The sequence below is a fragment of the Halyomorpha halys genome, unplaced genomic scaffold (assembly GCF_000696795.3).
Source record: "Halyomorpha halys isolate HHAL.00 unplaced genomic scaffold, Hhal_1.1 Scaffold1125.1, whole genome shotgun sequence".
Lineage (NCBI taxonomy): Eukaryota > Metazoa > Arthropoda > Insecta > Hemiptera > Pentatomidae > Halyomorpha > Halyomorpha halys.
The window spans coordinates 627,034-642,737 of record NW_027113995.1 but is presented as its reverse complement, the minus strand read 5'-3'; the positions used below and the strand labels follow the sequence as shown (position 1 = coordinate 642,737).

Genomic DNA, 15,704 nt, shown 5'->3' with positions numbered 1-15,704 from the left:
AAAACAATAAATGGAACCTAGGAATTCAGGAACAAACCTTTTTTTTAATACATGGGTTACTATGTGAGAAAGCGACCAATTTTTATTATCAACCATTATTGACCACAACACGAACTATCTTTCAACAATCTACTTCATATGGTCAACCATTTTCATCCAATATAAATTTCATTTAATTTAAATTTGAAATACCATTGGTATTCATATGTTTTCAATTAAATAAAATAAAAAATTATGTAATACTTAACACAATAATATATTTTATTACTAAGAAAATGAAAATAAATAAATAAGACAGCTACTTGTTTTATTCTTTATTTTGTCTGAGTCAATACAAAATGCTTTGCTTTGAATTTTAATCAGAAACTAAAATTTAATCAAAGAGACCAAATCCCATGTCATCGTCTGATTCTTCAGCTTCCTCCTTCACTTCTTCTTTTTTGGCAGCAGCTGGGGCAGCAGCCTCAGCAGCCACAGGAGCAGCAACAGCGGTTACAAATTTTGATGGGTCCTAATAATTTAAATGTTTTTGGTAAGTTGGAATGTGTACAACATAATCAAATGTAAACAATACAAAACAAGCACAAAATAAAAACCATAATTTTTAATAATGTTAAAAAATTTACTAACCTTCAAATAATCTTTGATTTTCTGGGCCTCTTTGAACTCTACATCAGTTACAGCGGCAACAGCAAAAAGATTTCTTAAACCATTTGCAATGCTGTGAGGAGCAGAAGCTACTGTTGGGTAACTGATTTCAAGACAGACAGAAGCTAATCTAGCAACACCCTGGAATCAAATGAAACAACAGTAAGTAAAATTGTTCAATGACAAATTTAAGCTTTTTTTAACTTCTTAATTATTTAAGAGCTTATGCTCATCATCACAACTGCAATAAATAATATATAATACACAATTAAATATACACATTGGGTTGTAAAATAAGTTTGTGGCATTTTTAATATTTAAATGTTATCCTCTCTGTGTTTATAAAATCATGTTTACTTGGTCAATAATGTTTACATATTCTAAAAGAGAATTAGTTAAGGTGCTTTTATGCATCAGTTTCAACCAAGATTCCTTATCTTTAAGTGGTATTTTGCTTGCTCAAAATGGAAGATAAAAAAATTTATTTTCGTCATTTCATGAATTTTTTATTTTTGAAAAGGAAAAGCTGCTGCACAGACAGTTAATAAAATTTTCAGTGTGTATAGTGATGATGCCTTAGGAGAAAGCATCGTCTGTAAGGGGTTTGTTTGGTTCAGAAACAGAAATTTTGACTTCGAAGACGCCAAGCTGTTGGGTTGTCCTTTAACTGTTGATGATGACCAAATTCCAGCATTGGTCACAGACAATCCTCACTCAGCGACATGGGATATCGCAGAAATGTTTAAATATCTCATGCAAGTGGCTCAAATCATTTTGGGGCTGCGGGGTGTTTCTCGAAGTGATATATGGGTTCCTCACAATTTGAGAGAAAAGAATTTATTGGGCTGCATATCCATTAGCGATTCCCTCCTGAAACGCAATGTTAATGTTCCATTTTTAAAAATTTTGATAACTGAGGATGATAAGTGGGTCATGTACAATATTGTGAGGAAAAAGTCCTGGGGAAAACGAAGAGACCCGCCGTTAACGACTCCAAAAGTAGGATTACATCCAAAAAAAGGTTATGCTGTGCATTTGGTGGGATTGGAAAAGTGTCCTTTATTTTGAGCTCCTCCTGCCCAACTAGACCATTAATTCTGCAGTATACTGTGCCCAGTTGGAACAATTAAAGGTAGCGGTTGAGCAAAAGCATCCAGCATTGGCTAATCGCAAAGGCATAGTTTTCCATTACCATAACGCCCGTCCTCACGTGTCTTTCCAGACCCGGCAAGAATTACTGGAGTTTGGCTGGGATGTGATTCCCCACCCAACCTATTCACCAGACCTTGCCCTAACAGATTTTCACTTATTTTGGGCCCTTCAAAACTCTCGAAACAGGAAACACTTTAATTTGCTCGAGGACTGCAAAACGCACATAGAGGAGTTCATTGCTCAAAAATCTGAGAAGTTCTGGGAGGATGGAATTAAAAAAATTTATTGTTATAGTTAGCGTAATAAACACTTTGAAAAACATTTAACAGAAATTTATCTTTGGTCAAAATTATGTAATGTATATGATTAGAACTATTAATTAACTTATCTAGAAGTTGAAGAAATGTAAAATTAAGTGGCCCAAATAAGGCCCATCAATCATTTTTGTCTTATTATGCATGTTTGGTAGAATTCAGTCTATTGTAATAAAGAGGCTAAACCGGAAACTAAATTAAATTTTAGAATAACAGTAATGCACAATTAAATACATATCTAACCAGAAACTGAAATCACTAAAGTATCTCAGTTAAACTATATCACAATACAAAGTTTATCAGAAAAATATATGTATATGTAGTAATATATATATATATATATATATATATATATATATTCCAAACCAAACAAATGAAGTACAAAAATTTAAAAAAAAAGAATATAAAATAATCAATTTATTTAAATGGAACACTCGTGTATATACACACATAAAAATATGCTTATGTCAACGTGTATAAACATTTATGCACATGCCAAAAATAGGATTATTCACTTCCAATCTTCCCTCCATCCTTAAATTATGATTTTATGATTAAGGAGCGTCAGATTTCAATGTGAGAAGGTATTGGGAAAGGAGGGATTTAAATGGCGATAGGGAAAAAGCATGGCGGATATTAAGAGGGATGGAATTCCACAGGGTGGTGGAGTGGGCTAAAAAGGAATGTTCAAATCCTGTAGTTTTAGGAAAAGGGATATAGAGTTTGGAAAGGCAGGATCTTCTTTCTTGAGACTGAATTGAGGATTTGAATTGTAGGAGACTGAAGATGTAAGTTTCTAGGAGGGGTGATGGGAGTTGACAGTTTGGTACAGGTAAGATCCGAAACAATATGTCCAAGACTAAAGGGAAAGAGCCACTTTAACTCGCCTGAGGTAGAAAATTCTCTCAAAGAGGAATTCATTATACGATTTAATCTGTTCAACCTGTGAAATTGAGGCCTCTTTATACCACAGTGTCACAGTCAAAGGTAAAGAAATGAAAGGGGATATAAGGAGCTTACATGTAGGATGTGGGAGGTCCTATTCCAGGAGCAGTGGAATAGCTTAACTGTACTTATCGACTGTCGGAACCTATGGGGGATATGAGGTTTGGTCAATAGTAACACCTAAGTTTTTGACAGAGAAGCTGAAAGTGATGGAGTGATCATTTAGGATTAAGGTATGATAGGTGGCATTGGATCTGAGGAGGAAATGAGACCCTTAGATAATGGTCAGTTTTCATGTCTGTCTTAATTTATCCAAATTTGCCCAAGCACTGATCCTATCTAGGTCTTCCTGGATACTGACAAATCCTTTGAAGGGTATATAGGTTTGGGAGTCACCATAGTGTATAGATGGTGCGAACAGTAGTGAATTGAATAGGGAAGATCAGTGATACAGGAATTTAACAGAAAGGAAGAAATGCTCTGATAGTAATAAAAAATTATTACTTTCTGCGCCAGTGAGAATGAAAATGGCTTAAGTAACTTTTTATTAATTGTAAAGTATAAATAATATATGCATATATCATTTAAATATATTTGTAAAAATCCAATTTCTCCTTATCAATGAAAAGTGACTTACACAACTTTCATTCTTACTGGCTCATTTAATCAATACTTAATACAATATTATTATCAGGATTCACATGCATACACTCAAATGCTAACAATTCAATTTTACCTCGAGAAACTTGACACGCAAATCTTCAGGTTTGATATCTAAGATCTTGGGTTCAAATATTGTGCCTGAGTCATAAACCATTTCCACAACTAGACCATAAGAAAATGGAGAAATATTCAACATGTTCAACAGAGTAGCTTCTGAAGCACCAACTTTATCACCTTCTTTTAAAATATGTACGTCATTCTAAAAATAAAGTGAAATTTAAATGACCAATATGGTTTAAAAATATTGACTTTTAAAAATCATAAACTTCTATAAAGTTCATAATATTTGAGTTTAAAAATTAAAATTAATTAATTATATTTAAGAAAGGAACATATTTACTAATTGGTTAAAATATCTTATCCATAGATTCCTAAGAGAAATATTTTTCCTAAAGATTCATAAGAGAAACTAAAATAGCGGAATAATACACCATAAAAAAAATGTTTGAACATTAAATAAATAGAGATGTAGTTATGGTTATAAAAAAAAAAAAAAAAAAAGGTCTTAACACAAACAAAGTGAATTTTACCAGAACTTAGGCAGGTATGAAATGTACAAGCTCCCAAGATCCCTGTCCAAAAAAATAATATATAAACTAAAACCTTGCTATAACACACCTGTTCATGAATTCCTGGCTATAACACTTTTTCCTTGGTCACAGTCCCTATACATGGTTTTCCTGTGTAAATATATTCATTATAACTATCTATTTCCCCAGATTTAATTCTCAGAATTGAGTTTTTCTTTAATATCTTTTATATTTATAACATTATACTATGTCCAATACAGTACTAGCAGGAAACAGCAGTCTAATCAATTCCACTAATGTAATTTTAAGGAATATTTCATTGTTTGGACAATATATTTATATGAATTGAAAGGTTGTTTTATGGGTAGTTTTTTAATTTATGGATAATTTTTCCCATGGTGGTTTTGCTATCACTTGAAGTGGTCTATAAAAGAAAAAATTGGTTTCATAAAAGAGCTTGATTAAATCTAATTTGAATTGAAAAGATATAACAGTAATTGACAATCATAATATATCAAAGAACTAGAAATGAAGGGCATGAAACTCAATCAGTCAACCAATGTTCAGAAAACATTACAGATGCTTCACATATTCATAATTTTTTGTAGTAAGATGTTAAAATGTTAAAGCCAATTAATCACTAACAAATTATATTTTTTTAAATATTTAAACTATCCACAATATACATTTGAGTGTTTTTTTTTTGTTTGAATATTAAAAAATTCAGTTTAGCAGGTTTTTTTACGATTTTCTGACTAGTACTTTTTTCTGTGGCCCTAGGAGAACATAATAAAGCTTTATTTAACAGGTATAAGACAACTATAGTTAATGTAGTTGATAAAGTAAAGGTTTAACAGTATGTAATATATAATGTAAAGTATAGTTTAACAGTGTGTGCCCGTGGAACAAGCTAACAACCCTAAATTTTGAAATAGTAAAATAAAGAACACCTTATACAATTCAATATAATTTCTTTTTAGTGTATAGTTAATTCAAAAATTTGTATTACATTTATTATACTTTTTTTATTTTAATCAATATTTAAATATCTGAAGCCCTAATGACCAAGGTAACCAACCATCTAACTATTAGTTCTACAAAGTCTCTAAGAACTCTTAACAGATGACTTTAAATTTAATTTTTAGCAGTAAATAAATTGTACATACAAATATGTTGTAACATAAAGTTTTCATTGAAATATCACTACATAATTGAACTTACAATAATTTCAATTGTTCCTTTGGAAATTTTGGTAGGAATGGAGAGAGCCTGAAAAAATGAAGTTTTTTCAGGACCTAAACCAGTATTTTGTGCCGGAATAACAACAGGGCATGGAGCAATAGCTCCAGCTCTAGCCGGTGCTCTAACTTTATTCTGCAATAACTTTTCACGGACTTCAGGGAGCTCAGTTCTGGTGAACACAAACCCTACATTTCCTTTGATATGAGGCAAAAGTCTAAAAAAAAAAAAAAATAAATAAATAAAATAACTACATTATGAAAAATTAATCAACAAAAATTAAAGTCTTCCACTTGAGACTCAACCATAATGCCCAAAGACCAGAGTGCTTCTTTATATTGGAAAAGTAGAAAATGAATATTACTTAAAACATAACTGGCATAGTAGATCTGATAAATGATTTTGAAATTAAACTTAAAACTAGATATTACAACCTCATATGTATTTATGGAAGGGTAACATAAGTAAATAAACATTTAATTTATAAAAGAATTATGAACTAACACATATAAATCTTGTGTGTGTGGGTGTATATATATTTCTCTATCTCCAGTTCAGCATAATAGAGCTAAGAGTACAAGGGTTTATGGATTAACAAGTCTCTAATTTAATTGATTTAAGATGCATTTATGGACCAATAGAAGACAATAGTTTATTTCAACTCAGAAACAATGTACAACAATCTGTTTCCCACTTTGTAAGAATGAAAAGAATTTGGAGTGTTCGAAAACACCCTATTGCCTGGGGACGTCAAATCCAAGTTTCAGGAAAATTCTACATCATACCAAGCATTTTAATAAATCATCTAGAAAGGTGATATTAATATAGGCATGGAGTACGACATATGAAGCTAACTGGTGAGCACTGAGCCAGTAAATGCTTGACCAGGTGTACCCGCCATGGCAACATTCATAAGCAGTGATATAGCACATTTATATCTCTATAGAGGAGTAAATTAACATGATTTCACAATCTAAAAGTTAAAAAAAAAGAATTAAAGATAAAATTCACCATAAGCATCATACTTAACTGTTGGCCTATAGAAGACTTCAGAACATCTTTGAATGAAATGCAAATGGACATCATATTGACAAAATTAATTTTAAACTTAATATAATAAAACAGGGAAAACAACTCAGAGAGTCTGGCAAAGTAGCTAGAATAAATTCCCTGACTTTTCTATATTTTTCTCAAATGTTCCCGTATCATTTTCTATAATACTTGCTACCTCATTAAGCGTTCATAAATAAATAATGATTATAATAAGGTGTAGATAGTTGACTGTAGATTACTGATAGGAGAAGATTGTCGGGGGGTGCAGTCAGCAAAGAAACAACATAAATAAACAAAACTATTTATTTATGCCTTCTCCAATAAATAATGATTATCTATTTTGACTTATTAAATGCACTTATCAATTGCTAAAACAGATAAACTTTAAATTGAGATGAGGACTTTTACAGTTATTTAGAAAAACTCTACAAATTGTTATACAATGGCTAATTATTTCTAAAATAATTTATTAAGATTAACATCCATGTAGATGTCTGAATCAGTTTAATCATTTAAAAAAAAAATTATTTGGATTAATTATTTTTTAGGTATATTATGATTCCATGATAGTATAATGATGGCTGAGAGCATTTGTGTTCAAAACCTCTAATCAGCAGCTACTTTAAAACAAAATATGTTGTGACAGTCATACTAGAGTAATCAGTGACCTGAGTACGAAAAAAAAAAAAAAAATGAATAAATATATAGCACAGCAGTCCTAGAGAAAAGATGGGAACGGCGGAGTTATTTTTTATTTCTAGGTCGATCACAAAGGTTCAGTTTGATTTATTGAGAATAATAAACTAAAATGGGCATAATCTACAGTTTCAATGAAAAACAGAAAATACTATATAATAGTACTTAGAAATATCAGATTTGAACAATTGAAAACGAACTTTTATAGAAATAATTTAAAACCACAAACAATAGTCATTTATGAACATTTAATGACAATTGTTGTATGAACCTTTTTCTTGGCTTTTACTCTGACTTCTTCTTGTGCCTATCGTCAATAACAGGATCATGCAAAAATAATGATGAGCAAAAAAGTGACGATGTATTTCAAATATGAATATTTGTTTACTGTCACAACAGAGCCACTAAGAAACAAAGTAAAAATGGTTAAAAATCAAATCCACCAACTACTTTCACTTGTGCAAACAATAACGTATTATCCTAGATGTAGATCTTTCTGAAACGGCTAATCAAATTTTACTCAAAACTGAAGGATAGTCGAGAAATATCTAAAACAGAACTAGTATCTATTTCATCAAATTCCATCCAAGCATTCATGCACTTACACACATAAGTATTTTTTTACACACAAATGTATTTCAAAACCTGTTTCAGATTTATTCTCAGACGACTAATAATTGACCATGAAATGTTGTAAATTATGTGTCAAATAGAAATTATCAGCAAGTTAAACTGATATACGTGATTGGCCGAATTTTCCTTCTTTTTTAAAGGGGTAGCTTGTAATACTGATTCTAAGCCATATTTTTTTTTAACTCTCATTGTTTCTATAACATTCAGACCGTGACAGTTTTTTATAAAAAAAAAAAATTATCTGGTTTTTATAGAATACAAAACTCCCTGAATTTTTCCGGTTGCTAGATATCCAGCAACTTAATACAAAGGTTATTTTTCAGTATCTCATTCCGTCAATTTTTTATCCTTGCAAAGCTGAGGAATCTGAAGCACCCCACCCTCTAATCACTAGATAAAAATTACGGTGATAGTTTACCTCAGCTCTCCCAAAATTGCGGAAGCCCATTTTTTCATGACGAGAGTCTAATAGTGGCCTCGAACGGAGCCGACTATGGACGACTTAGGGTAGGTTACGAAATTAACCACCCTTCAAGAGGGAAAATTTCTGTCCCTGCACATTTACTCCTTTCTCCCTTTGTTAAAGGTTAGCTTATAATACACCACAATCTTTGGCAGCAGTTGCTATTACTTCTTCTGACTTATAAATATTTTATAATATATATACGTTTAATTACTTCTTCTAACTTATAAATATTTATCATACGTTAGAAGAACTAAATTATAATACTTAGACTCTGTAACCTGAAAATAGATCGGAAGCATTTATTTTATTTGGTATCTTTTTAATAAGAAAAGAAAATCGTTTAATAGCTAATCTGACTAGGATAAGATTCACTTGAGCTGTTAATTAATAAGAATAAGAAAATTGTTTAGTGGTTAATCTGAATACAATAATGAGGGTCTCTTGAGCTGTAAATTAATAACAATAACAACAACTTTTTATAACAAAATCGTGAGATACTTTTTTTTTTTATCTTTATACAGTGGAACCCCGTTATAACGACCCCCGATAAACAGACTCCTCGCATAAGCCGACCCTTTTTTTCGATAGAATCCCTCTCAATAGTCCGACCTTTTGAAACATCGCTCCTCGCATAAACCGACTATTTCTGAGAAGAAACACCCTTTCTTTACATACGATGTTTCCTCTGTACTTTGTAACTATTTTTCTGGAAAGATGATTCACTTCTCTCTCCTTGTTGTTTGAAAAATGAGTTCAATCTTATCTCCCACAGTGTTATACGATGTCTAAAAAAAGGAAGTCTTGTACTATCGCGGAAAAACTTGAGGCCCTTGAAAAAATCGAAAAGGGTGTGCGACTTATAAAAGTAGCTAGTGATTTAGGAGTGGCGTTACTACTGTGAAGGACTGGAAAAAAAATCGGGACCAATTAATTTCATTTAGTGCGGTGTCAGATGACCCAACAAATAAAAAAAGACTTAGAAAGCTGCATCGGAGGTATTGGATGAAGCGGTTTGGTTATGGTTTTGCCAAGAAAGAGAGAAAGGAACTCCCCTTTCCGGCCCTCTCATCAAAGCCAAAGCTACATCGTTACATTCATCACTTAATGTAGAAGGAGATTTTCACGCGAGTGAGGGCTGGTTGCATAGGTGGAAAAAAAGGCATGGCATTCAACAGTTTACTATCGGCGGTGAAAAATTATCTGCCGACCAAGAAGCTGCGATCATCGATTTATTCAGGAACATCTTAGTAAACGAAGAATTGTCAACAGAGCAGGTATATAATTAAATGAGACAGGCTTAAATTTTAAAATGTTGCCCAAAAAAACTCTAGCTGCAAAAAACAATAAAAACATTGTCGGTTATAAACTAGCAAAAGAAAGGCTGACCCTAGCTTTATGTAGTAATGGATCAGGAACTCATAAATTGCCCCTTTTTGTCATTGGCAAATCTCGCAAGCCACGAGCTTTCAAAAATATCAGCAATTTATCTGCTCTACCTGTCCACTATCGAGCTCAAAAGTCGACATGGATGGATCGTGAATTATTTTCTGAGTGGTTCAATAATGTCTTTGTGCCAGAAGTAGCAAACTACTTAAAAGATAAAAATCTACACCAAAAAGCCATTCTACTTCTGGATAATGCTCCTTCGCATCCCACAGACCTCAAGAAAAATGAGATAAGAACCATTTTTTAACCTCCAAATGTAACTCCCTTGATCCAACCAATGGACCAAGGAGTGACCAAATCACTCAAAAGACGGTACCGATCAAAATTCATGAGCTCCTTGATTGAGAAAACAGCAACAGGTTTTAGTCTCATGGAAGCCGTAAAATCTATTAACATTAAAGATGTAATTTATATGTTAGCTGCAGCTTGGGAAGAGCTTCCGCCATCAACATTGGAAAAATCTTGGAAAAAACTCTGCCCGAACGTACGTAATTAGACGTAAGTCTAAATCCCCAGCGTAACAGACTCCGCTTAATCCGACCTTTTCATGGGACCGACCTCACCCCAAGTCCCAAACAGGTCGTTATAACGGGGCTCCACTGTATTTATATGCACCTGTCAAATACAAAATTGACAATCAGCGGACTGCCTGACTGTTATATCAATTAAACAAATAGCATATTAGTGCACTTTCTTCTCATATATATTATACAGGGTCAACAATCTTATCATAATTTTATATTTTATATTTGTTAAAGAAGGAAAATATAAAGAGAATATGTATTGGGTTTAAAGGATAAAATTGTATTTAGATATATGAAAAATAACGGGGGAAAAATGAATAAAAAAAAAAAATGAAAAAATAATGAAAATGTAAAACAAAAAACTATGTGTTAGTATCAGTTATTTTAAATATACTATGCCATGCCTATTTATTATTAGAATCTAAACAATTATCTAACTAGCATTTAATATGACTTGTGGTACCACCATAAGTTCCTGTCTGAAGATAATTTGTTTTTAAAAAATATTTTTCAACAGCGGATGGAAATATCGATTGAAAGGATACATGGGTTCATTTCATTTCCAGTTGGTGTGTTAGACTCATAAGTAAAAAAAAAAAAAATCAAAACAAGAGGATAACTTTAATAATTTTTTTCCCAATTCATTTATACCAGATAACCCAGTAATACACAAAAATATAAAGACATTATATAGATATAATACATCAATATAATTTCAAACACATAAAAATAGGACAAAATTACAATAGTTGGGATATAATAAATATTACTTTTTGTGAGATGGTCCAGGATGTGGTCATTAATGATAGATTATCATTACTGACTACGCCCTGGACCATCTTCTCCTCACATTGAATCTGCGGCCAACAATTAACACCTCAATATTATTTTCTACAATATAATTTCTACAATAAGTAATTAATACAATGGAAACGTTAATAAAGATATTATTTAGGCAAAAATGAAAACAATAACAAAAATAGTTTTAGTTCCTTACAAATATATCTTTTAATATCTTAAGATAAGTATATGAAGTTTCTATAAATTATCAGGCTGGAAGATTATTGATTGACCGTGTGTATAGATGAATGGAATATGGTACGGGTGCGTTAAAAAAAAACTCAAATAGTACAAAATTATACTATTTTATTGAGCCAACGTTTTGCCCCACGTTGCAGGGCTTCGTCAGGGCTAAAAAAGATACAAATACTATAGGTACAAGAAAAAAAAAAAAAAAGAAAGAACATAAGTCTAAAATAACAGGTGTATAAAATGTAAAAAAATAAGATATAATAAAAAAAATTAAAGGTTGTAAATAGTAAATGAAAAGGGTAATAGTAACAGATAGATAAGAGAAGAAATATTAAAGAAAATACAAACAAAGAGATGAAAAAAGTAAAAAATACAAATCAAATGATGAGACAGAATGCATACCTGTTTTGACGGCAGTCAAAAACAAAGTGACGGTTGGTATTGGGAGGAGTGGGTTAAATTATCAGGTTTATTTAGATTATTGAAAACCAGGAAAAGTTAAGTACACAAAACAATTAAACTCTCAAGAAGAGAATGTTTTATATAAAATAGTAAATTAGCAACAAATTTACATTTAAAAAACTAAAAAATCATATGTAATGGTTTGCAAAAATATTGTATTTTAATAAAATAATGCTAACACACATTTCAGGTTACAAAAATATTGTTTTTTTAATATATTTACTACTAACTCACATATTAAAAACGTTATCTTGCATGAACTATTCCTTTGTTTATTTTTGTGTGTTACTGGGTTATCTGGTATAAATACATTTTTAAATGTAAATTTGTTGCTAAATTGCTATTTTATATGAAACACTCTTCTTGAGAATTTAATTATTTTGTGTACTTAACTTTTCCTGGTTTTCAATAGTCTTGATAAACCTGATAATTTATAAAAACTTCATATACTTATCTTAAGATATTAAATGATATATTTGTAAGGAACTAAAACTATTTTTTTTATTGTTTTCATTTTTACCTAAATAATATCTTTATTAACGTTTCCATTGTATTGATTACTTTTTGTATAAATTATATTGTAGAAAATAATATTGAGATGTTTGTTGTTGACTGCAGAGTCAATGTGAAGAGAAGATGGTCCAGGGCACAATCAGTAATGATAATCTACCATTAATGACCACATCCTGGACCATCTCACAAAAAGTAATATTTATTATATCCCAGCTATTGTAATTTTGTCCTATTTTTATGTGTTTGAAATTATATTGATGTATTTTATCTATAAAATGTCTTTATATTTTTGTGTATTACTGGGTTATCTGGTATAAATAAATTGGGAAAAAATGATTAAAGTTATCCTCTTGTATTGATTTTTTTGTACTTATGAGTCTAACAAACCAACTGGAAATGAAATGAACCCATGTATGCTTTCAATCAATATTTTTCCATCCGCTGTGGAAAAATATTTAAAAAACAAATTATCTTCAGACAGGAACTTATGGTTACCACAAGTCATATTAAATGCTGGTTAGATAATTGTTTTGATTCTAATAATAAATACGTATGGTATAGTAAATTAAAAATAAATGATAGTAACCCATACTTATACATAATACATAAAATAACCTTTAACAAAGGGGGAAAGGAGTAAATGTGCAGAGACAAAAATTCTCCCTCTTAAAAGGTGGTTAATGTCGTAACCTACCCTAACTCAGCTCCATTCAGGGCCGTCATTACACTCTTGTCATGAAAAAATGGGCTTCCGCCATTTTGGGGAAGCTGAGGTCAACTATTACTAAAATTACTTTTATAATAAAATTGATGAAAACCTGAATTTAAATAGATCATTAATGAAAAAATAATCTTTAAAATAATTGTCTTCCAGGAATAATTGAAGAATCTATAATAAAATATAGAAAAAACTTATTAATGAACAAAATTACGAATACAGTAACTTCATAAAAAATACAAATCCATAAAACACTTACTTGTCTAATGCTTGATTTCGTTCAATATGCCCTCTAATAGCCTTTCTCATCATGGTGTTTTTTCCCATTAAAACTACTGCAGAGCCTCTCAAAGACATACGGATTTGTTGCATTTGTTTTGACCCGACATTGTCAGCTCCCACAATGAAGCACTTTGGGTATTCTTCAAGTAATTGCTAGACAGTAAACAAAATAGAACCTCAATAGAAAACTGAAAAAGTGGAACCATTTACCAATAGCACAAGCCTGTTTCAAAATTTATGAAATGATCATGCAGTTTTAGATAACTATGTATTGAATATATATATATATATATATATATACATTATTGTATAAATTATCAACTTTATTGTTTAAGCAACTCGACTATTTATAATTTAATAGCAAAAAAGTAATAATATAGGTACTGCGTGAATAACAACATTGACTAAGATTGTAAACTTTTGAAATAAAAAAACTCACTCAATAGATAGGCAAAAAAGACAGTACTAGATAAATTATATAAATCAATAAAAAAAAAAAAATTAATAGCTAATTTAAAGTAATCAGAAAATATACAAGAATTTATACCAGGAAAACTTAACATTACTAAACAAAGTTTCTAAAGACTAAAGTTATAACATGGTTAAAAGTTTGGAACTTAAGTTCCTTGAATATTTTAAACCTATCAAATTATAATTATCTATAATCCTGACCAGTTAAGAGTTACAATCTAAAACCATAAATTGATTTATATTAAAGCAAAGTTAGGTCCCAAACTCAACAAGGAACCATTAGCGGATTCCTTATCTCTTAAACTATATTAAGTCAACTGCTGTGACCCAACTAAAAAACACAAAATAAAATTAGATGGAATAGGTAATAATGAAGAACTGGTCTTTATAGAAAAATATGAAAATGCCCACAACACCTAAAAGTGAGAAATGAATGTATGCTCAATAATACATTAATATCAAAACTAGGCTCATGTAAATATCAGAGATAAATTAGATGAATATACACAAGAATTTCAATTCATGAAAGCAAAATAAACCACATTACGCCCTTAACAAGGCCTAGATATTTAATTAAAAAAGTAACTTACAATTAATTTACTGAAGTAATTGCTCTTCCAAGTTGCCTTATCTTCCTTACCCATCTTGGTGTGGTAGGGATGTCGACCAGACGTTTAAAGACTGAAATTAGAGATTTAATATTTAATACTAGAAGATAAATGGAAACTTCAATTCCCAAGTTTCACTTTCTTTTTAATTTATGAACTGTTATTAGAAATAGCCAAATAAAAATGCATAAACAGATGAGAAGTATTCTATTAAGTCAATATATCCAATTTCAAAAATTTGATATTAAAAATTATTGTGTGAGCATCTCATGCAGATGAATTAATTGTTGATCGAAAATACTGATTTATAGCATCCATCCGACAGGTAAAAATTTTAATCTTGAAATAGACTAAATAAATTTTTGAAGTAGAATTTTAATTTGACGAAAATATATATCCTTGTGAAAAGAGGATACATTAACTTTTAGTAAAATACACCGCATATTTTTTCCAATGAAAAGCACGCAATGCAAATAAAAATACAGATCTACATCAAACTTAAAGAGAACAATTCTAACCAAGACAATGTGCTTCCAAGAATGTTATGGACTACATTAACCTGCAAAGGCCACGTGCCTCTACTTCTCGATTACTAGAATCGATATTTGCCTTTACAGCGAAGAAAATGATTAATGTGATATTGGAAGATCGGTGTTTGAGCGTGTTTAGGAGATTAAAGGAAAATGATCAAAAGAACTTATAGTTCGCACTATAAGTTAGCACTTTGCTGGGCTTCATGAGGGTTTTTGATAGAAGGGAAGTTAGAGAAACCTAATGTTATACTTAGTTACAGAAATATATTATCAGAAAATACAAAAAGTATTTTTATTTTAATTAGTAGAGATAGCTAAAATTGCAAATATACAATTAATATGAAATTAGAAAACACAGACACAATAATGCATGCATTTATAACGACAAATATTCGCGACTCTAGCGAGAGGTAATAAGATACCTAAAATTAAAAAGTTAACATTTATTTAACTAAGATTATTAATAATCTTTTATTGGTCGAATTGTTACGATTGAAGGGGTCGCTGGCGTGCTAAGCGGATTTTCTCTTAGCTGGAGAGTTCGGACATGGCTTGATCCTCAGCACGTTCCTCATCATATAGAATCCTGCTGGCCATTGTAAGCCCCAGACAAGTTACCAAACTGTTCAACTCGTGCAGAAATGGTGAAACTCTATAGGACAGTCGACACCGATGTTAAGGTTGAAAGTAAGTAAAAGTCGAGAATGTTCCTTATA

The 15,704-nt window shown here is 30.9% G+C and overlaps 1 protein-coding gene across 1 annotated transcript; it reads right to left on the bottom strand.

The window, feature by feature from the left end:
• Positions 1–301: 301 nt before the first annotated feature.
• LOC106688414 (large ribosomal subunit protein uL10) lies at positions 302–15,106 on the bottom strand. The gene is made up of 7 exons (XM_014432855.2): positions 14,974–15,106; positions 14,438–14,528; positions 13,354–13,529; positions 5,534–5,768; positions 3,796–3,981; positions 631–789; positions 302–511 (listed from the first exon to the last, which is right to left on the bottom strand). Exons 2-7 carry the CDS (start codon positions 14,489–14,491, stop codon positions 374–376), a joined length of 948 nt encoding a protein of 315 aa, XP_014288341.1. The 5' UTR covers positions 14,492–14,528; positions 14,974–15,106; the 3' UTR covers positions 302–373.
• Between the last annotated feature and the right edge of the window lie 598 nt (positions 15,107–15,704).

Coding starts and splice junctions, on each gene's coding strand:
- LOC106688414 (XM_014432855.2), bottom strand. CDS start 14,491: ATGGGTAAGGAAGATAAGGCAACTTGGAAGAGCAATTACTTCAGTAAA. Junction 5,769..13,353: donor CGAAATCAAGCATTAGACAA/GTAAGTGTTTTA, acceptor TTTTTTTTTTAG/ACTTTTGCCTCATATCAAAG. Junction 512..630: donor AAATCAAAGATTATTTGAAG/GTTAGTAAATTT, acceptor TTAAATTATTAG/GACCCATCAAAATTTGTAAC.